Genomic DNA, 27,265 nt, shown 5'->3' on the forward strand with positions numbered 1-27,265 from the left:
ATATCTTAATAAGGTGTCCACTTATAATTCAACTTATAAACTTTCTAATCTCATTTATGTTTGAATTCCATTTTAATAATTGAACACTGCTAATATTCAAATCCTTGCCTCTTATTTTAAATGATCTGTTCTGTATGTGCTTATGGTAGGTGCTGTAACCAAATTGCCATAAACTCAGTGGTTTAAAACAATAGAAATTTATTTTCTCATAGTTGTAGGGTCCAGAACTATGAAGTCATGGTATCAGTAGACCCAACAAGGACTTGAGGGAAAATTTATTCCTTGCCTCTTCTATCTTTGGGCCACTGCAGGCTTTGTTTGGTTTTTCTTTATTTCACTGTAATCTCTGCCTCCAGTTCTATCACTTAGAGACTGTGTGACTTCAAATAGTTAACCCCTCAGGTACTCAATTTCCTAATCTTTAAATGGAAAAATAATGTTTGCTTAGCTCATGGGGAGTATGATGTTCAATATTTTAAAGTACTTGAGGAGGGGCACCTAGCCTGCTTAGTCGGGAAAGCATGTGACTCTAGATCTTGGGGTCATGAGTTCAAGCCCCATATTGGACACAGAGCTTACTTTTTATTTTATTTTAAAGATTTTTATTAATTTATTCATGAGACACACACACACACACACACACACACACACAGAGGCAGAGACACAGGCAGAGGGAGAAGCAGGCTCCATGCAGGTGCAGGGAGCCCGACGTGGGACTCGATCCCGGGTCTCCAGGATCACGCCGCAGGCTGAAGGCAGCGCTAAACCGCTGAGCCACCGGGGCTGCACAGAGCTTACTCTTTTTAAAAAGAGAATGTAATAGTAAAGTACTTGGAATAAAGAAAATGTTTGGTCCATAATAAATGCTACATAAATGTTTATTAAATAAAGCAAATTACTTCCTTATACTCCAATATAAGAAGCCATTGCTAATAATAACAATGTATACCCCATGAAGCTTTCTATCACGTTGAAATGCTATATTCCAGTGTGCCCTCATTGGTGAAGTGTTGCTTAGAATAGACAAGAGGATAATACAAAGCATCCTGAAAGCACCAGGTGCTGGACTGGGGATCAATAAAGAAAAGGAAAAAAGCTAAAGACAAGAAAAAATATATATTCCCCTTTTTGTTTGTTTCCTGTAATCAACAAAGCTAGGCACTCTTTGAATTCCTTACTTTCATTTTTCCTCATGAACCTGGCAATCAGAAGGTCCCAGTTTGTATCTCTGTGTAAAAAAAGAAACCTTCCCACATTACTTCTGAGTTTGAGTGAGCCTTGAAGACGTAGCACAAATCTGTCATCTCTCATTAACACTAACCTACACTGCCAATACTGGTTCGCTGGCCCTGATTCCTCTGGTTCAGTGAAAATTGACCTCTCAGAGAAGGACATTGTTGTTCCTCTCTACCCTCAATGAAAACCTTCGGAAGACAACTACTTTATCTCCCTCTACTTCCCTACCACCTTCCAGTTTCTTACATACTAGAGATTCATTCATTTGTCTATTGGATGGATTCATTCTAAGTTGTATTCAAGATAATTTTCCTGAACACTAATTTCTTTTATGCTTTATTTCCCTATACAGATGTTCCCTTTTTCTTCTTTTTCTCACTATTTCACTTTATATTAAAAACTACCTTAGATGGAGTCCTGTAATAGAATAATGAGGAAATTTTAGTATGAACAAATGTACATTTTAAGATGAAATAGGACGTTAGGGTTTAAAAATAACTTTAAATCATTTTGTTTTTTATTTTATTTTATTTATGTGAGAGAGAGAGAGAGAGCACAATCAAGGAGGAGAGGCAGAGGATGAGAGAGAAACAGGCTCTCTGCTGAGCAGGGAGCCCAACGAGGGACTCAATCCCACAGGACTCTGGGATTATAACCTGAGCCAAAAGCAGCTGCTTAAGCAACTGAGCCATCCAGGCCCTTCTACCTTACATCATTTTGGATCAAGATTACATAAAGAAAATTAATTCAGATCATAGATTTAGAGCTTATTAAATTTCTTTGTCATTTTGGGCCTATAGGCCTACAGTAATTTAGTTTTCTATTTGTATCAAGCAGTGTAAAACTTTTAAACCATCTCTGACTATCAGCACTTTTACTTTACACATGAAATGATCTGGATTTTGGTCTACTTAGAGTGTTTCACATATCATCTTCTGGAAATTTTCCAAAAGAAGTATGTTGTCTCTACTGTAAGGGCAAAAAACAAAGCATTTTTTCATCATCATGATCATTTATTCATTAAATTTTTCTCAGTCTTTAAATTAGGAGTGCTTTCATGGGAGCTATTAATAAAAAATAGACCCAAAATTAAGGAAGGCTGGTAATGCTTCTTCCAAGCATTAAGCATAGATTACATTTTTCATTGATTCTATCTATTTTTATATTGGTTGAATTTCTAAAATTTTACTTGCCTGGTTATCTCCAAATTGAAAGTTTGTTTGGGGTAAGAACTGTACTTGACTTTTCTTCTCTCCATATCAGTAATTTTAACAATGGGGAAGCCATGTTTAGCAAAAGTATTTAAGAAGGACAAGTAGAGGGGGAAGTGGCATACATTAAATCCTTAGGAACCATAAAATAAAAGTTGTATATAGGAATGAGAAATAGATGTACTTGCCCAAAGAAAATTGAATACACTGAGACAAGGGATACTTAGATGGTAGGTTAGCTGACAAAGAAATATGAAACCAAAGAGGTATTGATCCTGAGCCACGGCTCACTGGATCACACTACAGCCTTTTTACACTTAGAGTGATGAGGATATTTACAACATTGACTCAGAGAGTGCTTCTGGAATTTAAGTCCTTTGCATCTCTGTTAATCTACTTTCTCTTCATATTTTTAATAAAAGCTAAAATTATTAATTGGATTAAACATAAGTATAAATATTTTAACATTAAAATATTGTTTTTTAAAATAAATTTCAGTTAAAATAGCCAGGAAAATCAATCATATGCTACAAATAATAATCATCATGCAAAAACTATAGCATTCAGAAGTAGGAAAACTATACGTTTATTGTTTACATAAGGCAATTTTAAAAGAATCAGCCATCACTCACTGTAATACATCTAAAAAAATTACAGGAACTCACATGGCTTTCTCCTGAGGAAAACTTGTCTTTAACTTCACTTATAACTTAACAGAGGTAAATCTCTCCACATGCCCATTTCATCACATTTGCTTTTTGCTCAAATTTGGTAAAATGATCTATTATCAGACTGATTTTTTTCAAATCCTGTTTCAACTTGGGAAACTTTAGTGTCTCAAATTATGTGTGTATGATATATTAGATGTTGAAGAGGAAAAGATCAGGAATCAATATTTTCAACTCCTGAGTTTTGATTATTTACTCAGTGGCCTGGATACAAATATACCCCAAGATTGCTAAAAACAAATGAATTGAGCCAGTAAGTATTAAACTTGAAGGATAAAACTAAATACTACTGGTATTTGTAAACTGCATATGTAGTGTAGGTTTTAGGGGTAATATTCTTGACACCCCCATTTATCATCAGAGTAAATTGATCCAACTCAAAGCTGTGAACTAATAAAGTATGAATAAAGCAGATTTCCTACTGAAATTCCAAATTAAATGCCAACAGTGAAGCTAAGCTTTGCAACTTAATGCCCTTGTTCTAAGTGGATGTTTAAATCCTACTAAGAAATATTCAAGAAACTCAGTGGTGTGCTGGTGTTTTGCAACCAGATCTTTGAGAGAAAAAGGGTAAGATGAGGGTGAGGGTTGATTGATTTATAGTTTTTGCCAATTGCCAGATGTAAATACTCCCACCACAGCCAATTTCAAGCTACCAACATGAATTCACAGATGCAGAATTGAGAAGAAATGTACAAAACCAGCTCTTATGAGTCAGTGCTAGCCTTCTCTAGCACACCACGAAAGCGTCTTATCATCACATTCAGATAGGTTAAAGCCAGATGTCAGGTCAAAAAACAATACATCCGGATGCAAATTTCAATTTGTATAATTGTAATAGTCGTTATGCAAATGTTTTTAATGGGTAAAAAAAAAAAAAAAAAAAAAAACAAGGACATACTATTACAGATGCTACCGGGAGACCATGAAATCTGTAGGTCCCATTGCACATGAATTGGATAGTGTAGTCAGAAGTAAAATCACAGTTTTTGGAATATCTGTGATATCTCATGACAGCTGTTTGGGTGTTCCCTTGACAACTGCTCTGGTTAATCAAGGGTGTAAATGAAGTTCCTGCTTCAGTGGTCCTCGGGCATCATTGCAGACTCTTTAATATCAGTGCCTCACAGGATAATGGCTTGGTTTTCTCAGTAATTTATTATTAAGGATATTTGGGCTATCTGTCAGAGGAAAGGTTAAATAAAATAACCTGAAGCCGATGACCATCTCATGACAATCATTTAGAGACAGGAAACCCTCATTGACAATCACCTATCAGAGGTCATGCAGCATTCCTTATTCAAGCTGTTTGCATGGCCAGCGGGGCCAACTCTTTGGCACTCTAAATAAAAAGAGATGGCTCAAGATGCTTTGGGCGTGTTTGCATTGCTCTTGTTCAGCAAAGGGCCTAACAGTGATTTTTGTGCCTGATCTTTTTTATGCTATTTTAACATATAGATTATGCTGAGTCACACTGACAGCCTCAAACAGGGTGGCTGTGTTGATAGGGCTGTACGAAACCATCACACTCTCAAACAACATCTTCTTAAATTTGCTCACACAGCCATGACAATCACATTAGATACATGAACTGGTAAGGAAAGCTGGATGTCTCTGGACAGTTTCATCCATACTGCCTGATGTACAATCTTTTAAATATATTTTCCCATGTTTTCCTGTTGCAAACAGGGAGCTAAAACAATCACACTATCAATTAGATCCTATCTGTGGGGACCAGATGCCTTTCAGTGCCTCCATCTCTGCCATGTACCTTTACTGCCATCTGCTGATATGAGTCTCCCATCTCAGCTATTCATATGCAGAGCTAACTGGCAGGACTCAACTAAAACTTTGGGCTGCATATGGAAATCATAGCTGCTAACAATTAAGGTTAACCTCTCTCTCGTCCTACGTCTATCCTGAAAGATTCTTTTTTTTTTAAGACGTATTTATTTATTTATGAGAGACAGAGAAAGGCAGAGACATAGGCAGAGGGAGAAGCAGCTCCTTGCAGGAGCCCAATGCAGGACTCAATTCCAGAGCCCAGGATCACGACCTGAGCCAAGGCAGCCACCCAACCGCTTGAGCCACCCAGGCATCCCCTGAAAGATTCTTTTAAAGGAAGTTCCAAGCCAGAGCTTAATGGAAATGCTATCCATTCACCTCAGAGCAATACTTATATTTGGTAAACATTAAGGTTGGTTATTATTGGTCAGAATAGTTATTAATTTGGAGATTCATTTAACTTCTATCTATATTACAAGTTATCCATATAGAGGGCTTGTTTTTACATTCATTTTAAAATTCTAACTTAGGTAGAAAAATAAACTTACCTGCAAAGCTAATCATGTCCAAAATTTAAAATAGACAAGCTAGCATCATTGCTAGTTCATAGCCAAACTCTGTGATAAGAGAGAAGAACATATTTTGCCCCTATGGAAGCATTCAGTATTCCATCAATTTAGCAATATTCCCTAGAACCAGCTGGTGCTGTTCAGTTGTGTTACTTTTATATCATGGCTTCAGATTTCCATAGCTACTGCAATTATGCATGAACTATGTTTTGTGAGCCTTCAGCATAGCACTACAAGGGCCTTTTAAAGCATTTAATTTCATTATGGTGTAATGCCAGTGACTCATATAACTCCCAGATTTGATAAATCAAATATAGGTACCTCAGAGAAGGAAAAAATCCATACTTCTGTTTCTCTCTGGAAACAAAACAAACCACTTTAGTTATGTGCTTTTGGAATATGCCATTGAAAAAAAATTGTGAGACAGATGAATTGAAATGCCTTTAGCACACACACACACACACACACACACACACAACCGGGAAATGGACAAAGCTAAAGAAATTATTCCCTTCAAATTTAAAACCTGCAAAATTATAAAGGAACCCCAAATGGCTTGTTTATTTTTTCATCATTCTGCCCCTCACAGATTAAAGGTAACTTTCTATGTACATGGCCCTTCAAAAGTAAGGACTCAATTTGATCTTTATTGTTGTCTTTCCCTATTGTAAAAAAAAAAGAAAAAAAAAATAGCAAGACTTCTAGTCAAGATGACTCTAACTTCATACTTTGATGCTCCTCCTTAGTGTCAAACACATAGCGGCAATGTAGAAAATTCTAAAATACACACTGAAAATATGAAGGCAAGTTCAAAACCAAGATAACACCCCCCACCCCCAACAAGAAACAGACAAAAATGCAAAGCAGCAAGAGCTAATACTGCAGGCCTGCCAAGATCTAGGTCTAAAAACAGAGAAGCTCAGCTCCTATAAGGAAACTAAAACTACTCATTCAAGCATACATGTGCTATCTATGTCTGTCTGTGTATCCATCTATCCATCCATCTATCCATCTATCTGCACACAAAGAAAAAGAGAGACTGTCATCTGGGATTCTGATTTTCAGCAAACTGCCAGCTAGGAAGAAAACAGAGTGCAACCAAAGCATCATGAGCAGAACTGTACCAAGCAATCTTTTTAGCCCTGAATAAACCTATGAATATCTTCAATATCACCAAAGGACAAAACTACCAGATACACATTATCCAAGATTCAGGTTTAGATGTTCAGAAAATCAGGTAGAGCTCTTATTATGCAAGTATACTGGGGTACAGCAGAAAGGTACAATAAGGAGAATGGAAGTGGGGAAAGAGAGGGAAATAAGAATACTTCTCACTGAAAGTGAGCCTGCACAGCACAATATCTGAGCACACGGCAACACTGAGAAGGGAACCAAACAAATCAGCAAGTGGAATGAATCACTCTACATAAAATCCTTTTTATGGAAAAGTCTGACAAAAAGTTTAAAATAAGTATTTCTGGGATGCTAGAAAGCACTAGTGAAGGAATGACTCATTTTAAAGGATAAATTATAAAAGAGGGGCGCATGGGTGGCTCAGTTGGTTAAACGTCTGCCTTCAGCTCAGCTCATGATCCTGGGGTCCTCAGATGGAGCCCCGCATCTGGCTGCTTAGTGGGAAGCCTGCTTCTCCCCCCCAACCCCGCACCTCCGCCCCAGTGCACATGCTCTCTTCCTGTCTCTCTGTCTCTCCCTTTCTCAAATAAATAAATAAACCTTTTCTAAAAAAGAAATTATAAAAGAAAAATAGACATATATTAAACAAAAAATTATGAAAAATATTCAAGATCTTGGGAATAAAAGATTTTTTTTCATTGAAATTTAAAACTCAGTAGACAATTTAAATGATCCTGGAGACTGCTGAAGAAAAAATCGGTGCATAGGAAGAATACAGGACAGAGAAATCAAGAAAATATTCTAAAAAGTGAAAGCAAGAGTAAGAAATTTAGAGAACAGTTTAATAGGCTTCCAAAAGATATCTAATATAAGTTCCAGAACAAGAAATTTCAGAGGCTATCAAAAAGCAATGCAGTTGAGCCTTGAACAACATGAGTTTCTAAAATCTTTTTTTTTTTTAAGATTTTATTTATTTATTCATGAGAGACACAGAGAGAGAGAGAGGCAGAGACATAGGCAGAGGGAGAAGCAGGCTCCATGCAGGGAGCCTGATGTGGGTGGGACTCGATCCCAGAACTCCAGGATCATGCCCTGGGCCGAAGACAGGCGCTAAATTGCTGAGCCACCCAGGGATCCCACAACATGGGTTTCAATTGTGTCAGTCCACTTCTATGCAGATATTTTTTGATAAATACAGTAAAGTACTATAAATATTATTTTCCCTTCATTATGATTTTCTTGATAACATTTTCTTTTCTTTAGCTTAGTTTATTGTAAGAATATAATTTGTAATACATATAACATAAAATACGTATTAATTGATTATATATGTTATCAATAAGACTTCTAGTCAACAGAAGGCTATTAGTTAAGTTTCAAAAGTCGTATGTGGCTTTTCAACTCCCGGGCAAGGGGAGGGGGCAAGGGGGGAGATTATCCCTAACCCCTGTGTTGTTCAAAGGTCAGCATACCTAGCAAGAAGATAGTCTACCTGGAAATTAAAGCATGGAATCTAGGAAAACAGAAAAGTCACTAAATTATTTTTGCCTTTTTGTAAATAAAAACTGAATGTTTATAAATTTTTATAAAATTGAGTATTTCTTTTATGAGGTGAAATTTAAAATTATTGTATGTTTTGTATCCAAAATATGGAAAATACAAATAAGCAAAAGAGACAAATTAAAAGTCATCTTTATTCTCAGCATGCAGAGATAGCCACTGTTAATATTAGTGGAAGTAGATCTGGTATTATCTCAACGCATATTTTTTATAAAAATGTCATATCACTCAAATTGTCTTTATCACTTTTTCTATTCTATACAAATATTATTCCATGCCATTAGCTAGTATTCTACAACTCCAGTATAAGAGCTGGATAGCATTCAATTATATAAAAGTACTTGATTGAACAATCCACTCTCCATTGTTTACATTTTTGCAACCTTTCTCATTGTTATGGATATCTTGAACTTGCAGTTTGAGCACTATCTTCTAAAAGTTTAAAAGTATATTGTCTTTTCCAAGTCAGAGGTTTCTCCCAAATTGTTTAGCATATCTAAAGACTATAAACATTAAAAACAAGAATGTTAAGGACATTGGGGGAAAACAATGTCTGTTTTGTCAGATTTTAGTTTTTAAAACAATGCTACCCGAGTATTTGATTTTGAATCCCATTACAAGCAATATTAGCAGAAGTAGATGAACACTTCAACTTGACTGTGTAATTTATTTTCATAAAAATCTCTTTAGAGATCCCTGTCTAGTCAGCAAATAATTGCTTTAACTTTGGATTTTAATATTAGCACTGAATGATTTATGTACATTAAATAATGTGATTTATTTATTCACATTAAATAATGTGAATAATGTGATTCACTAACCATTTATGAGCCAAGAATGATTATCTCCCTTCTGTGGATAATCACACTTTAGGGATGAAAGGTTAAGTGGTTTGCCTAAGATCACTCAGCCAGTCAATGGATTATCTCAAAATATGATCTTTAAGTCTTTAAATCATTAGACTTGGCTGGCCTCAGCAATACTTGAGAGGCATAAGGGATATGTACTTAGATCTTTCCTCAAATGATTTATGTAGCATAATGTCTAATTTGTTTATACAGCATTTTTTCATTTCTTATCACACAATTTAGTCTATAAACAAATATGAAACATTATAAAAATGAACACGATAAGAATCTACATATAGAAAATCTCTGGTAGAATTAGAGTAAACATTTCCAAAATAGTGCATAGATCAAGCAGACAATAGAATCTACCATTTGATGAAAGGGTCAGGGGAAGATATGAAGGGGGTAATAGAAAGCAGATAGAGTGGCTTCCTTCTATAAAAACCATATACTTTTGCAGTATATGGTTAGATTTTAACAAGCACTGAATGAAACAAACCAAAAGAGATCTAACTATTTCTTAATAAGGACATGTGCGTTCCCTGAGAAGTATTTCCCACATCTGCATTATAAAGCATCTGTACAGGTCTACCTGCCCGTATCAACTATAATGACATATGTGCCTCGTATATCTCTACAATACATAATTCGCACAAGTGGAACGCTGTAGAGGTTATTCCTAGAATGGAAGAATTTTCAACAGTGATCTGATCGAAATTAGAAGTGACCTTGGTAAACTAGAGCAGAGGCCAAAAAAAGTAGTGGAATGATGTATTAAAAGGACCATATCAGATTTGTATTCTAGGTAAGGAGGAAGAGGAAACCAGCACGACAGCTGTCCCTTTTGGAGCAAGGAAGGAAAGAAAAAAGTCCTGATTTGTATTTTCCATTAAACTGAGACTCCAAAGTTAATTTAAAAAAATACTGATAAATGATTTAACCAATGATTTTTAATAAGACTCACTTTTTCTTTTATATTTTTTTTTAATTTTTATTTATTTATGATAGTCACAGAGAGAGAGAGAGAGGCAGAGACACAGGCAGAGGGAGAAGCAGGCTCCATGCACCGGGAGCCCGACGTGGGATTCGATCACCGGGTCTCCAGGATCGCGCCCTGGGGCAAAGGCAGGCGCCAAACCGCTGCGCCACCCAGGGATCCCTCACTTTTTCTTTTAAAAGTAGGATTACCAACTGATCCTGGGTTGCTAGGCACTTACCTGGTTTTAGCCCTGAGAAATCTTGCATCCTGGGAAAGCTCTCAGTCATGCACAAACTGGGGGAGTTGATCAAAATTAAAAATAAAAAGTTGGCGTGTTCATTAACCAAAATGTAGAAAATATAAATAAGTGAAAGCATTAAAATCATTAATACTTTCAGAGTGCAGAGAGAGCCACTGTTAATATTAGTAAATGTGTGCCTAATATCTCTATGGAATAGACTTCATAACAATACAAGTTACTATTATTACATACGACAAGTGATAGGGTAATCTCATTTGAGTTGTCTTTTAAAATTCTATTTAATTTTATGCCAAGTACCTTAGTATGTATCCCTTTTCATCTGATGGCATCACTCTGTAAACTGTGATAAATTTTCAACTGTGTATTGGTCATTTCTGCTATTCATTCTACAAATTCCCTTAACCTTACACTTTTCTTTATCTCTGAGATGCAGTACTAGCTAGTACATTAGCAGCATGCTTTCTGAGTTCTGATAACTATATCACAGTGTAATCTCACTGCTCAGGGGTATGCAGCCTTTCATTTCTTATTCCATTTCTATTTCGCCTGTAGGCCAGGGAGGGAAAATTTCTACCTAGGCAGTTTAGCATCATTTAACATTGCTGTTTCTTGTCCAGCAGTCTCCTACATGAGTGAGACCATATGTCGACCACAGTTAGCACTTAAAATGTATTATTACCTACATATACAGAAAAGCTCTTTCTGTTTTGTGGGGGTTTAACTTTCTGAAAGCATTTCAAGTCCTGATTTAGAGACAGAAAGAAAGAAGGAAAATAGAATTTCAGTGTTAGAAAAGAAATATATCATTTATCTATCCTAAAATGTTCACACTTGGTTGGGGCCATATTTCAGGATTATTATGATCCAGAAAGTACCTCTCATTGAAGAAGTACTTACCATCCATGTGCAAAGTAACACTGTTCTTGCCAGTTACACATAGAATAATGGCCTCTTCTGTTTTATTTCTAGCTACACAATCCCTGTTGGCAGCCCTCGGATTGCTTGCATGATTGAAATGACTGCAGACGGAAAACCTCCAATACAGAAGGAAGACACAGAGATATCCTATGTCTCTCAGGTAGTTAAGCAAATACCCAGTTCCAAACGTGACAAAGTGTGCCCTCAATATCTGAAGTAAATATTTCTTTTTAAGTTACTAAACACCTATCATATTTCTTTATTGAACAGATTCCTTGTAAAAACTCTCAACAAAATACCAGAATAATCATTCCTGACACTTAGGTACAATTAAATATGTTTAATACTCCCTGTCGCTATCAAAGTTTTATTAAATTTTACAAGAAATTAATTTTCCTCTCACACTTTGCATATAACATATTATGCTTAAGAAAAACAGCACAGAAATTTAGAAAGATTAGCAAGATACAAAGCAGTGCTTAAAAACTTACATTTTTATGGGCTATGGCAGTGCTTATACTGTGCTATTAAAAAGTTCCTTCTCAGGGAATTTTTCTTAGAAACGTTGAATGAAGAAAATTGAAAGAAGAGAGGATGTTTATCCCTCTAGAGACCAGGCAATTTGCTGAATTCTTTTAATTTTAATGATGTGGTTGGTTACATGCTTCTTAGTGTGACTTTACACAAATATATTTAAGATAAAGAATTCCTGGTTCATTTGATCATCATGGAGAGTTAATCTGTATAATTAGAGCTCCAAAGTGCTAATTTTGGTGCACATTAGAGCTGGCAGTGTGTAAAGCCTTAATGAATTGGAAATTTCATTTTATTTCCATTTTTTTTCTATGTAGTTTTTTTCTCTTATTGAGTATATACAAGCATCTTAAGGAAGCACATAAGAATAGCTAACATTTGCATAAGCACATTACATTTTCCAAATTGTGGCCATATATTTTTCTCTCATCTGATCTTCCCAAGAACCCTCTAAAGTTAGACTGAATATCTCTTTTACAAGGTAGTATCTGATGAAATTGAGTATCAAATGTCCAAAATTTCATAGTGATAAAGAAAGAGACTTGATCCCAGATTTTCTGATTCCCAATGTCGGTTTTTTTGTTACCTTATAATACACTTTATTGTACTTCATTTTCTGCTCCAGCAGATTGAAAACTATCGAGTGGATAGTTAAGGTAAGAATAAAATTGGTTTTAGTTTTGAAGAAAAAAGACCAAAAAAAAAAAAAAAGCAGTCTTAAATATAGAGAACAAACTGGATGTTGCCAGAGGAGAGGCATGTAAGAGGATGAGTAAAATAGGTGAAGGGGATTAAGGGGCCACTTACTGTGATGAGCACTGAGTAATGTATAAGACTGTTGAATCATTATACATAAACCCGAATCAATATACTATATATAAACTGTACATTAGTTTTTTTTTAAAAGGCATGCTAGAGTGCAAGTTAGCCAAATTTTAGATTCAAAACACAGACTATTCAAATGGTGGAAAATCTATGAAACACTCATAGTTTTGTGAAAAATCCAATGTAAAGCAGTCAGTGTGATTTTATCTTCATTCTGTCTGGTCATCCATTCTTTATATTGAAAGCTCTATATTTTCTTACGAATAACATGCAGTATGCTACAAACAAACAGGCATAAGGGAAAAAAAGAGAGCGGCAAACCAAGAAACAGGCTCTTCGCTACAGAGAACAAACTGATGGTTACCAGAAGGGAGGAGAAGATGGGGTGAAATAGGTGATGAGGATCAAGAAGGGCACCTGTGATGAGCACCGGGTGTTTGCACGGAAGTGTTGAATCACTATGTTGTACCCCTGAAACTAACATAACACTGTATGTCAACTAACTAGAATTTAAATAAAAACGTTTTTAAAAACACACATATAAAAAAAAGATCCTGTTTTCAGCTCTTTTTTTTTTTAGCTTTTAAGCTTTTATTTTTATTTTTTTTAATTTATTTTTTATTGGTGTTCAATTTACTAACATACAGAATAACCCCCAGTGCCCGTCACCCATTCACTCCCACCCCCCGCCCTCCTCCCCTTCTACCACCCCTAGTTCGTTTACCAGAGTTAGCAGTCTTTACGTTCTGTCTCCCTTTCTGATATTTCCCACACATTTCTTCCCCCTTCCCTTATATTCCCTTTCACTATTATTTATATTCCCCAAATGAATGAGAACATATAATGTTTGTCCTTCTCCGACTGACTTACTTCACTCAGCTGTTTTCAGCTCTTTTCAATAAATACTCATTAGTGGAATTGCTGGATCATAAGATACCTTCATTTTTAATTTTTTGAGGAATCTTCATACTGTTGCACATATAGTTACCACACAATTGTGCATTCCCACAACAGTACACAAAGGTTTCAGTTTCTTCACATCTTTGTCAACACTTTTTACTTGCTATTGCTTTTTTTTTTATGATGGGTACCCTGAAAATATGAGCTTTTTAATCAGCTTATTTGTTTTTGCTATTGAGGCATAGGAGTTCCTTCTGTATTTTTTATATTAACCCTATGTTAGATATATGGTTTGTGGATAGTTTCTCTCATTCTGTAGATTGCCTTTTCCTTCATTGATGGTTACCTTTGCAGTGGAGATTTTTTAATTTGACATAGCCCCACTTGTCTTTTTTTGCTTTTGTTGCTTGTGGTTTTGTTACTGTATCCAAGAAATCATTGCCAAAACTAACGTTATGAAGCTTTTACTCTAAGTTTTCTTCTTCAAGTAGTATAGTTTCAAGTCTGATGTGTAAGTCTTTATAATTAGTTTTGAGTTGAATTTTTGTGTATGGTGTAAAGGTTCAACTTTTTTGCATATGTGTGTCCAGTTTTCCCAAAACCATTTGTTGAAGAGACGATGACTTTCCTCATCGTGTAGATGTGGCACCTTGTCAAGGATCATTTGATCATAGACACACAAGTGTATTTCTGGGTTCTGTTCTGCTGTTTGTATGTATGTGCCTATATGCCAAAACCATACTGTTTTTTGATTACTGTGGCTTAGTAATATGCTTTGAAGTCAGGAAGTATCGTGCTTCCAGGTTTGTTTTCCTTTCTCAATGTTGTTCTGGCTATTTGGGGTCCTCTGTTAAGGATTTTTTTTTTCTATTCAAAAACTGCCTTTGGAAATTTGATAGGGATTGCATTATATTATATCTGTAGATCACTTTAGGTAGAATGAACTTTTAACAGCATTAAGTCTTCCAATCCATGAACACAGGAAGTTTTTCCACTTTTTTGCATCTTCTTTCATCCCTTTCAGCAATGTTTTATAGTTCTCAGTGTATTCATCTCCTTAGTTATGTTTACTCCTAATTATTTTATTCCCTCTGATTCTATGTGAATGAGATTGTTTTCTTAATTGCTTTCCAGGTTGTTCTTTGGAAGCATGTAGAAGCACAACTGATTTTTTTTTTATGTAGATTTTGTTTCCTGCAGCCTCACTGAATTTATTTATTAGTTTTAATTTTTTGTGGACTTTTTAGGATTTTCTATATATAAGATCATGTCATCTACGGGAACTTCCTGCTTTTATTTCTTTTTCCTGCCCAGTTGTTCTGCTAGGACTCCCAGTACTATGATGAATAGGAATAGAGAGAATGGGCACTCTTGTTTTCTTCCTGATCTTAGAGAAAAAGCTTTCGGGTTTTCACCATTGAGTATGGTATTAGCTATGGGATTGTCATATATGGCCTTTATTATGTAAGGTAATTTCCTTTTATTCATAGTTTGTTGAGTCTTTTTATAAAGAAATGATGTTGAATTTTGTCAAATACTTTTTCTGCATCTATTAATCTTGTAATCCTTATCCTTTGTTCTATTAATGTGGTACATCACATTGATTTATTTTTTCTGTCGAACCATCCTTGTAACACAGGGATAAATCCCACTTGGTCATGGTACATAATTTTTGTAATTAAATGTGCTGTTAAATTTGGTTTGCCAGTATTTTATTGAAGATTTACATCTTGATTCATCAGGTATATAAGCTTGCAGATTTTTTTCCTTGTAATGTCTTCTTCTGTCTTTAGTATCAGGAAGATGCTGGCATCAGAGAATAAGCTTGGAGTATTCACTCCTCCTCAGCTTTTTGGAAGAGTTTGAGAAGGATTGGTATTAATTCTTTTTTAAAATTTTTTGTAGAATCCTCCTGTGAAACCATCTGTTACTGGGCTTTTGTTTGTTAGGAGGTTTTTGATTACAGATTCTTTCTCTTATTATTCATCTGTTCAGATTTTTAATTTATTCATGATTTCCTCTTGGTACGTTGTAGGTTTCTGGGAATTTATCCATTTCTTCTAGGTTATCCAGTTTGTTGATGTGTAATTGTTCATAGTTATCTCATAGTCCTTTTTATTTCTGTGGCATCAGTTGTAATGTCATCTTTCATTTCTGATTTTATTTGAATCTTCTCTCTTCTTTTAATTAGTCTAGCTAAAGGTTAGTTTTGTTGATCTTTTCAGAAATCCAACTCAACTTTGCTGATTTTTTTAATGTTTTTCTGTTCCCTATTTTATTTCTGTTCTAATTTTTATATAATTTTATACTTTCTGCTAACTTTGGACTTAATTTATTCTTCTTTGTCTAGTTCTGTGATATATAAAGTTACATTATTGATTTGAGTCTTTCTTCTTTTTTACTAAGCTTTTCAAGATATGAACTTTCTTGTTAGAACTATTTGCTACATCCCATAAGTTATGGTATATTACATTCCATTGTCTCAAGATATTTTCTGAATTATTTAATTTCTTCTTTGAACCATTGCTCCTTTGAAAAGAGTACATTGCTTAATTTGCACATACAGTTGACCCTTGAACATGGGGATTAGGGGTGCCAACCCCACACAATTGAAATCCATTTATAATTTTGACTCTCCCAGAATTTAACTAACAGCCTGTTGACCGGCAGCCTTACTGATAATGTAAACAGTTGATTAACGCATATTTGTATATATATTCATATATTGTATATATATTGTATTTTTATAACAACATTAATTAAAGAAAATACTGTTAAGAAAATCATAAGGAAGAGAAAATGTATTTACAGTATGATACATATATTTATTGAAAAAAATCTGCATAAAAGTGGTCCTATGCAGTTCAAACCCGTGTTGTTCTAGAACACAGTGCTGTGTTCTGATATTGGCTGTATATATATATATATATATATATATATATACAGCCAATATATATATATAATTGCTATATCTTCCTGGCCAGTTGACCCTGTTAATCATTATATAAGGTCATTTTTTGTCTCTTATGACTGTAGTTGACTTGTCTGTTTTGTCTGAATAGCCATAGCCATTACTGCTCTTTTTTGGTTGCCATTTGCATGGAATACCTCTCTCCATTCTTTCACTTTCAGCCTGTATGTTCTTAAATCAAAAGTGAGTTTCTTATAGATGGAATATAGTTGGATCTTGGGAGTTTTCTTAATTTTTCTGGTCCACTCAGTCACTTTATGTTTTTTGATTGGGAGTTTACTCCATTTACACTTAAATTACTAATAGATAAAAAGCTATTTCCATTTCATTAATTGTTTGTGTCTTATAGATTTTTTTTTTGCCCCTCTTTTTCTCCCTTGCTCTCTTTCTTTGTATCTCATTGGTTTTTGTATATGTGTGTGTATGTGAGACATATTTTGATGCCTTTCTCATTTTTTTCCATATCTTTTATATATAGTGTATTTGTGGTTAGCATAGGGCTTACATAGAACATCTTACAAGTATAATAATATATTTTAAGCTTATAGCAACTTAACTTCAATTGCTCTAATCATTTACTTCTCCCCTGTCCACACTTCATATAAAGATCTCACATTTACATCTTTTTTATATTGTGCATACATTGACACATTTTATAGTTAAAGTGTTTTTATACTTTTATCTTTTAACTTTATTTTTGAGCACTTTGAATATATAATCCCACAGCATTCTGGCTTTAAAGGCTTCTGGCAAAAAATCCATTGATAGCCCTATAGGGGCTCCCTTTTATGTGGCAAGACTCTTTTTTTTTTTTTTTTTTTTTTCTGTTCTCAGAATTCTTTATCTTTGACTTTTGACTATTCGGCTATGTATCTTGGTGTAGACTTCTTGAAGTTCTTTCTTGTGGTAGTTTTTGAGCTTCTTAATCTGGGTGCCCATTTTCTCTCCCAAATTTATGATGTTTTCAGTCATGATATCTTTCTTTTTTAATACAGCAATCAATGTTTGTCTTCATTCCAACTAAAAGACCCTAGTAAGAAAACACTTAAGTAAATGTAAAATTCTCGTGTTTATTTACAGTCTTTATATCTTCAAGTAAGTATTCTATGCCTCTTTCTCTTCTTCCTCTGATACTCCCATAATGCATATATTGATCCATTTGATAGTGTCTTCTAAGTTCCTCAGGTTTTCCTCTCTCCTTTTCAGTCTTTTTTTCTTTTTGCTGCTCTAACTGAATACTTTCAAAGAAACCCATCTTTGAGTTTGCTGATTCTTTCTTCTGCTTGATCAAGTTGTTTGATGAACCCTTCCAGTGAGTTTTTCGATTAGTTTTGCATCTTTAGCTCCAAAATTTCTGCTTGATTCTTTACTATATTTTCTCTTTATTGATATTCTCATTTTCTTCATGCTTCATTTCCCTGAATTCATCGAGCATCTTCATGATAGTTATTTTAAAATTCTTTGTCAGGTACTTCCATTTCTTTAGAATTGGTTACCAGGGATTCATTCTGTCCCTTTAATTTTTCCTATCTCTTCCTGTACCTTATAAAATTCATGATGATATCTACACCTTTGAAAAAACAGACATCTTTCCCAGTCTTTATGGACTGCCTCCGTATAAGAAAGGACCTTCACCAATCAGCCCAGCTAGAGAGTCTGGGAACCTCTCAGCACTTTCTATGGATGTATCTTCTGTGGCCTTGTGTGTATAAATTCCCTTTTATAGGAATTTACCAGTTGTTGTTGTTTTTTTTTTTTCAGATGCTCATAATCTTTTGCTCCCTCTAGTGTGTGTCTAAGGTTCTACAGGTTCTCTGGAGCTTCCACAAGCCCCCAAATTCTCTTCTTTTCTCAGCAGCCCCAGGGTTCCTAAGGGCATATGGGTCATGTCAGGGTTTCAAGTCAGGCAAAATAGAAACCAGTCCCTCAAAGAGCCCATAGAAAAGCCAGAATGTTGGAAGCATACTCTATTCTTCTCCACCCTACTCCCTTGCTCTGCCCCAGTAAGAGGCCACCAAACCATATCAGCCTCAGTCTGCTGCATCCATGGTCCTTTGGAGCAGCAACACACCATCCAGTCCTCTTTCATTTTCAGTAACAGCCAGAAATCTACAGGATGGCAGTTTCTGTCAGTGTTCCAAGACAAAGGAGACAAACCCATTCTTCAGTCAGCCCCCTGAAAAGCCATTCTTTTGGATGCAGAATTCAGGTCTTTCCATTGTTGGAGAGAAGTCAGTAGTTAGGGAAGTTTTGCCTGCTCTTCCCACTAAGCTCCAGCTCATGTCTACAGTGAGTGAATGCATGCTAGTCCAAACATTTGCCTTTGTTCTCAGTAGCCCCCAAACTGGCACACTTCCCTGTCAGCACTTAGATTCACCAAGACAGGAACTCATCTCTTGGGCTGGACCTGAAAGGTCTGCACATAGTATATACGTTTCAGTCTTCTATTTCCCTCCCCAGAGAGAAACTGGGAGCTGGAAGTCTTCTTCCAATTATGCCTCACTGAGTCTGGGGGAGACCTTTGGCCATTGAGTGCCACAGATTTTCCTGTCATCCTCAGTACAGCTGATTTCACACTCACCTAGGGTACAAGTGCTTCTAAACTATCTACTCATTTCTCACAAAGGGACTTGGTCTGTGTATTGTTCTTGAATTAGTGTCTCCCTAAGGGAAGAAATATCTGGAACCATCTTTCTGATCTGTATACTATATTTTCTAATTTGTGATTTCATCCCCCAGATTACATTAAATTCTATTATGGACAAGAATAATCCCATTTTTTAAAATATTTCCACTTTCCTATATCACTATGCTCACAGGATAGCGACTCAGTTCACTGATTGCTTCACTAAAGTTCAGTTCCTTCTTTGACAAAGTGAGAAGATACCATTTTGAAAACATTCTCTGGCCTAAAGAACCTTAAGAATCAGAGATTTAACTATAAAGTATGGGACCAATGAGGACTTCATTGCTATTTATCAAATTATAAAAAAAAAAATCTTTGTGTAAGCTACTTGATATTAATCTCATAAGAAATTCAAGAACTTCCATGTAAACACTACTCAACACTCAATGCTATATATATATTAAGGATATATAGAAAGCTATATTAGAATTAAAGCCGTATTAATATTCCTCCCATATGTTGAATCTAGTAAAACAGCAAGGTTCTAAGACAGCATAAAGTAGAAGAAGGCTAGAAGATAAATAGGAAATTGTAGGAAAAAAACAGGATTGAGTTTCATTAATCAGGTGATTCTTTAACAAACTTATATTAAACTTCCTATTTGTAAGGCATTACTATAAACTCTGAGAGAATCCCAAGATAACTATGTTATCCCCCTAAAAGGGATAAAAAGATAGAAGAGACTGTATGATCACAGATTATTATATTATTGGAGAGGAGGAGAGGAGGAGAGAGAGAGATCTTCTAACTGCAAAGAGATGAAGAATTGAAATGACTACTGGTTCTGCCTTTCGACCCCCTTTCATTTAATGACTGTAAATTTTTAAAAATTTAAGACAAATCATATGTAAAAAGTTATTTAAATAAATCTTTCTCCCCAAACATTTTACCCAACACCTCTTATTCATCCCTATTCCAAGATGTGATGTTTTCTGCATACAATTCAGACAATGTTAAAAATTAAAATTTGTTAAACAAATGAAAGTCAGTTAATTTCAATTCTAAGTAATTATATTCTTAGGTAAAGAAAAGTGCACTCCAATAGTTAATATTAAGTAAAAAACTACTTTAGAATTACCTTCCTGTTAACAAAAAGTTATTTAACATTAGACAGATTTGAGGCTATAAAACAAAACATTGAATAAAGATATCATTACAGAAATGTACGTAGACTCCCAATGTCCAAATTTAAATTAAAACAGAATTTAAAAAAAAAAAAAAGATAAAACAGCTTATCTGTCTCCACCTCTGGTTTTTAGAAGTTTATTTCCTTTTGCCTGTCTTCTTATTTCATTCCCACATATTATAAAAGAGCAAATATATTATTCCCTTAAAGAGAAAACTCTGAGAGGAAAGGGAATGCTCATTTCACTCTTTTGCAGAGTTCTTTTCCCTCAGCACCATTCATATTTTTCATTATCTTGATGATTCCTCCTTGATTATCCATGTCTGTTCTCTGTGGTTTTATCTTGTAAGATCATATCTTGATGTCAGACTCTATTCTCCATAGTCTGATTCACAAGAAGTTATTAGAAAAGACTTATTTTAAAGACCTGTCTCCTTAGGAATGATTATACACACAAAAGGCAGCTCCTGGATAATTAAGAGTCTGGGGATAGAGGAAGTCAACCATTTTAATGGTTATCTATGTGCAGTCAACGGCAGCAGCTTTTTTAGACATTTCAGGATTCCAACGCAGCTCGAGCCTCAGATCGGAAGAAATACAAGAGCCATCTACTTTCATTGTTTGGGTGTTTTTTAATGGTCTAATAAATCATAGATAGCTCCATAGACTTTCCCTCAAATCTGCCCACTGCTGACAGAAGAGGAGGATATTCTTCCATCCTCTATCAGTTTTGTGCTAAAACAGCACACTTGTCAAAGCTGTGAGAGAGTTTGCTGTTCCAGGTGTGTGATCAATACACATAGATGTCAGAGACCCTTGGTGAGAAGAGGTCATGGCCTTGGATTCGCTGAGTCTGCAGGTTCATGATAGATTCCAGATTGCATTAGCGGTGAGTCACTTATCTTAAATGATAAAAGAATTCTGCTAATAGTTTGTTACAGTAATTAATATAAATGGACTTAGCATATGAAAAAGGATGTGAAAACAATTAAATGTACTCCTGTGTTACATGAAGGCTCTTTTAATACTCCTTGAGACTTCCACCCCACTATGCTCAAAAATAGGCATCCTCTGGGTGACTATATATCTGAACCTTTTATAAAGTACACACAAAAAATTAATGAATGCCTTCAGGAGCAGAACTCGAGTCACCAGAAAAGAATAAAAGCTCAAATAACAGGGTTAGTTTGATCTATTATGGGTCATAGAGATGCTTTGATGTTCCTAGAATTGAACATGCTTCTGTTCTCTAAAAAGCACATTTGCATCAAACCAGAACATATTAATATAAACATTAAATGGCATTACTGAGAATTCCCCATCCTCTCCTCCCCTCAGAGCCTTAACTTAATTATTTGGCACTAGTTTTAGAATTCTTGCAATGACAGTTTTCCATTTTAGTGTACCTGTAATGTCAATTTAAATACTTTTCAGCTATCAGTTTGGAGTGTGTGAATGTGTTTTGGGGATAAGAACATCAGAGACATAAACTGCACAAATGCTGCTGCATGCACCTTTCATATGCCTACAGCCCTGATGATCAGGGTCTCATTACCAGTTCATCCAGAATTCATTTGTAATTAATAAATTTCATGTCTGAGAAAGCTACCTTTTATATTCATATAAATGATGAGAATTAAATTTATATATATTACTGTAGTGTGGGAAGAGAGATTAAGTCACAGTTTACTTCATACCAGAGATTTTATTGTCATTCTGGTCAGGGAATAAACTCTATTTCCAAATAAGGCCACATTCTGAGCTACTGAGGGTTGCAATATCCACCTATAAATTTGGGGGAACACAACTCAATCCCTTTAACAATAGTTAACAAGCCTCTATTTTCTTTATCAGTTTTTATTTGGTAATATTCATATTAAAATGCAAACACTTGAGTTCCAAAATATATTTCAGAGAAATCGATTAGCAAATTTTACTGAATGCTTTTTTACTGAGTTTTATTAGATATTGTGAAAAATACATAAGAGCCTTTTTCTAAAGTAACTTATCCTACCATCTAGTAGAGGTGGCAAAAGTAAGTAACAATTATGACCCATTTTACATGGTAAAATACATTAAAGCATGCATTATAGAACAAAACATTCTAGGTCTTTCTCATATAATCTAATCATAACTTACAAGATTTTTTTGTTGTTATTTTTCCTATAGGTACATTTTGAATCAATGTTCCTTGGCCACATCCCAGCAAATGTTAAGATCTATAAGAATGCAGGTCAGATTTATGGGTTCAAAGGCTGCATTCAAGAGCTTCAAGTAAACAACAAAGAATTCTTCATCATTGATGAAGCACTACGTGGAAAGAACATTGAGAACTGCCATGTCCCATGGTGTGCTCATCATCTATGCCACAACAATGGCACCTGCATCAGGTTAGTTTCAGCCCCTTGATCTCCAACCTATATTTCATGATTCCAAGTTCTTAAAACAACAAAAATCAGCAGCATTTTCACCTGGATGGTAGGAAAGAAAGGTCTGGAACCTCTTAGTTTGCATATGCATCATCTAGGTCATGCACACATGTGGTGAATACTTGTTTGTTCAAAGAAATTTATATACTGTGACTCCAATGTCAAGAAATACTTGACCTCGGAAAATAACTAGGTAACTAAACTTGATTTTGACAATTTCGAATGACCTGATTTCAGCAATTGCAGATGGATCCAAGTATAATTTTACCATGGTGTTCTGCTTTGAGGACATATGAATGACAGATTCTTACTTATTGATAATAGTTTTGATGCATTCATTTTTATTGTGGTTTTCTTTTTTTTTTTTTGCTTCATCTTTAAAAAATAAAAGATCTACTTAGATCTGTAAGATTAAAGATGGAGAAGAATACTTATATCTCTTTCTTCTCCTTATTTGCAATCTTTACATCAAGGAAGAAAAAGCCTATATACCTTTTTTACTTGATATAAAGATTCATCATGCTTGTAAGCCTCAGAAGATTTTAATTAAAATTACTTTCTGCTCCACTAAAATGTCTTAACTTAATCAACCCTGGGGGAGTCTTATTTGGACAGTGTAGAACATATTCCCAAATTTCTTTAATGCTCTGAGAAATTTTTATTGCAGGGCTACAAATAATGACAGAGAGAATGCTAAAACATGTGTAGATTATATTAATTCAAGTCAAGGAAAAATTAACCGAATCTCATAGGAAATATCGTAATTAATTCACCTCAGTGTTTCTAAGGGGCAAGCTATCAAGTAGTTAATGACTTCACAAAAGTAAACATCTATGTGCATAGTGTGGGAAAGAGAAAAATTTTATCAAAGAGTACGATAAGAAATGGTGGGCAGAGACGGGCTCCAAAAATAATCACTGGAATAGGAAAAGAAAAATGAGAAAGAGCCAAATAGCAAAGACAAGGAACAAAGGACAGGTATGATAAAATCAAGGTGATATATTTACCAAACAATCACAGACTGACCTAATAAATTTGAAGAAAAAGCATGGTTTAGTGGAAAAAGTGGATATTGGCTCTTGGGGTATCTAAACCCTTTGCTTCTGGTTAACTCTGTACAAGTCTGTGCCTTGGTTTATATATTTGAAAAATAACAACAACAATATGGGCCTATTTGATGTAGGAAAAATATAACAGATAAGGTTTTAAAGGGCTTTAAAATAGTGAATTTTGAGTTTGAGTGAAGATAACTTCCTTGGCCATGGTTATTTTTTTGAAGGAAACAAAACCAAGGTCTTATTTAAGAAGTATTCTGCTATATAATGAACTCAACCAATGGCAATTATTTTTAAAAATATAATAATACAAAAATTATCCAGCAAGATAACCACCTTTAGAACCCTGAAAGAAATGAATTTTTGTGTAATTAAGTGAAACAGAAACACAAAAAAAGGTTGTCCTACTGAGTTTCTAATGTCTGAAATATTTGTGTCATTCAATCTAAATAAATATTGTCAATATTACCAGTGATAGAATTATAGAAGTGACAAGAATTGTGTTTTCTCCCTTTCTATATGTGGTGAGCAGACTCTAACATAGTCCTCATCATCCCATCTCCCAGTATTCATGCCTTTGCATGATACCCTCTCCTTAAGAGTGGATAAGATCTATGATTTGCTTTTAACTAACAGAATAATCAGTACAATACAGTGATGAAATGTCACTTCCGTGATTAGGTTACATAAGATTGTGAGCTGCATATTGCAAGGAGATTCTCGCTAACTTCGATAAAACATGGAGCAATTTGGGGAAGGTCCATATAACACAACACTGAGGGTAGTTTCCAGCCAACAACCAGCAAGGAGCTGAGGATGGCTTCTAGCTGACAGGCAGCAAATATTGAAGCCCTCAGTTCTACAACTGCAAGAAACTAAATTTTACCAACAGCCCGGGGAGCTTGGGAGCAGGTGCTTCCCCAGTTGAACCTTGATTAAGACCCCAACCTAACCAACTTCTTGATTAAAGCTGGTGAAATTCTTTTACAGAAGACCAGTCAAACCTTGCCCAAACTGTTGACTCAGAAAAACAGTAAGATAATAAATGTGTGTTGTTTTAAGCTAATTTTGTGGTAATTCCACTATGCAGCAATAGAAAACAAATATACTCTAATTTTTTGTATGTGTCCCTATCATCAACTTGGAGAAATACCTAAGAGTTTTACTTTACAACAATAACTGTCTGAGATACTGTAAGCCAAATACATGTTAAATAAAATAAACCTCTTATTTTCATAAATTAGAGAATCTCACATTTCTTCCAGTCTTAGATATGTATTTGAAAATAAAAGTAAAGACAATTATTCTAGTAGGATAGATAGAAATAGTCCATAAAACACCATTCTCTTAGATTTATTTCAACAAACATCACATGAGGACCAACTAAGGGGCAAGATGTATGTGAAACAAAGATGCATAGTCAAGACACTATCCTGCACACAGAAGCTTTCACTATAGTATGGAAGCTTTATCAGCACCTTAGGACTTAGGATAAATTTTCCCAGAAAAAAAAATGTATCTGTTTTCTGTCATATACTTTATTCTGGCCTTCTCTATCCATTTCTCAGTCTTTCAACCTCTCAACTCCTCCCCCAGAGAAATATACTCAAATGTCAACTGATTTTGGCAAGCACTCTTTAAGGTCTTCCAGATCTGTATGTGCCTCTTATGGTTAGCAAAATGGAGACTTGCTGGCTGTGACCCAACAAATAAAACACTTCTTCACATTCTATGAACAACATGATTTCTATCTTGATTGCTGGTGCTGAACTGCCAAAACTACTCTGCATTACTGCATCCAGGACATGCTGATCCATGGCAACCACGACTTCCATTCCAGGATATCTTTATGCACACCAACACTATAGTGCACTGGAGTTGGCTAGTTCCAGAATAACAACAGAATAGACTTCTCAGAAAGATCATAAGAACAGCTCCTAGGAGGTCAAAAGTTTAATATAAGAAAAATACAGATAGCTCTAGGGCTACAGGAAGGATGATCAGAATCAGAATGGTATCTTCACTCTTCCCTGTCCCATCAAAAACACTCATATCCAACCATAATAGAGCACTCCAGCGGTCTATCCAGCAACTCATAAGGAGAGTTAGAATATGTACTGAAGGAGGACTCCAAATGAGGCCATGAGCAGCTTCAATCCATAGAGAACATAGACCAAGGAAATAAGTCACAAAGTACCAGCACCATGACCAGCACCCTGCCCCCAGCAAAAACATGCCCATACTTGGAATACATGGAACAGTGTAAAGTTTTTCAACTGAGGAAATGAGAAACTCTGCTATTGAGCCCTATCTTGACTTGAACAAAATGCATCTGAACTAGCTTATTGCCTTTGGCAACTCACTTCCCATCTGTGCTGTTGGCCAAAGCCAAAGGTTATTTACTTGTCCACACTACCACATCATAAAATGGATCTTTCCAAGATCTTCCAAACTGTCCTCCAACCCTTCTCACCCTTTGGGTCTGTCTATGCTGTCTGACTTAATCTCACTCCTGAGGTTGCTTACCCAGGCAGACTTCTAAACTCCCTCTTCTTTTCTCCTGGTTTTCTGTTTGTTTTTCTTTTCTAATGCAAACATGTATTATGGAGGAGAATGTAAAATCAGCATGAATTTGGGGGTGCCTGGTTGGCTCAGTCAGTTAAACATCTGCCTTCAGCTCAGGTTGTGATCCTGGGGTCCTGGGATCAAACCCCACTTTGGGCTCCCTGCTCAGTGGGGAGTCTGTTTCTCCCTCTCTACTGTCCCTCCCTCCCACCCCACTCATGCTCTCTCACTCTCTCTACCCTCTCTCAGAAAAATAAATAAAATCTTTTTTTAAAAAATCAACATGAATTTGAAAACATGAAATTTCAAAAAATTAAATACCTGTTGAGGGCTGGAATGGATAAGAAACTTTGACTCCCAATGAGTATGGGCTCACTTTGGATTATTCTAACGGGGAAAAGCTGAATAATTAGTATAGTTCCTGGTGGTTCACCTTCTGAAACTGAGGGTCCTCATGAGTCTGGGTTTGCTTTCCATGGTTTCCTGGCACCAGTAACTATTCTTAGAAATGAAATGTAAATTATTCTTATGGATAGGCAATATCGGTGTTTTAGCAAATCAGTAAACAGATGTTAAACTTGTAATGATTTATAATTATGGCCCTATAAATAATTGGAATTTAAAATAGTCAGCCTGGTAAGAAGGACCATCCATGATCTCCTATCTTGCTGAGTCACTGGGAGAGATGGGAAAACCAGGGAAATCTCAGATTTCAGAATCCTCAGAAATCATCGAACCTTGTACCTCACACTTTGTCCTTGCTTCACTCCTGTCTTTCTTGTGTCTTTGTTTTTTCATGTTTGTCACATTGTAGTCAGTTAAAAATCCAGTTTGAGTCCCCTCAGCAGCTCCTTTTAGCAAACTGAAGAAGTGACTTCAAATCCTAGCTTGGTCACTTATTTAATATGTGAACTTGGGCAAGTTAGCTAATCTTTTAAAACCTT

At 35.3% G+C, this 27,265-nt stretch overlaps 1 protein-coding gene across 1 annotated transcript in view; it reads left to right on the forward strand.

Annotated features, from left to right (window-relative positions):
• EYS (EGF-like photoreceptor maintenance factor) overlaps positions 1-27,265 on the forward strand; it is a 1,514,868-nt gene that overhangs the window by 1,293,402 nt on the left and 194,201 nt on the right. Inside the window, exons 31-32 of the mRNA XM_077903501.1 lie at positions 11,282-11,390; positions 22,442-22,662. Of these exons, the coding sequence (XP_077759627.1) occupies positions 11,282-11,390; positions 22,442-22,662 (330 nt within the window). The remainder of the gene's footprint in view (positions 1-11,281; positions 11,391-22,441; positions 22,663-27,265) is intronic.

This window comes from Canis aureus, chromosome 7, assembly GCF_053574225.1.
Source record: "Canis aureus isolate CA01 chromosome 7, VMU_Caureus_v.1.0, whole genome shotgun sequence".
NCBI classification, from domain to species: domain Eukaryota; kingdom Metazoa; phylum Chordata; class Mammalia; order Carnivora; family Canidae; genus Canis; species Canis aureus.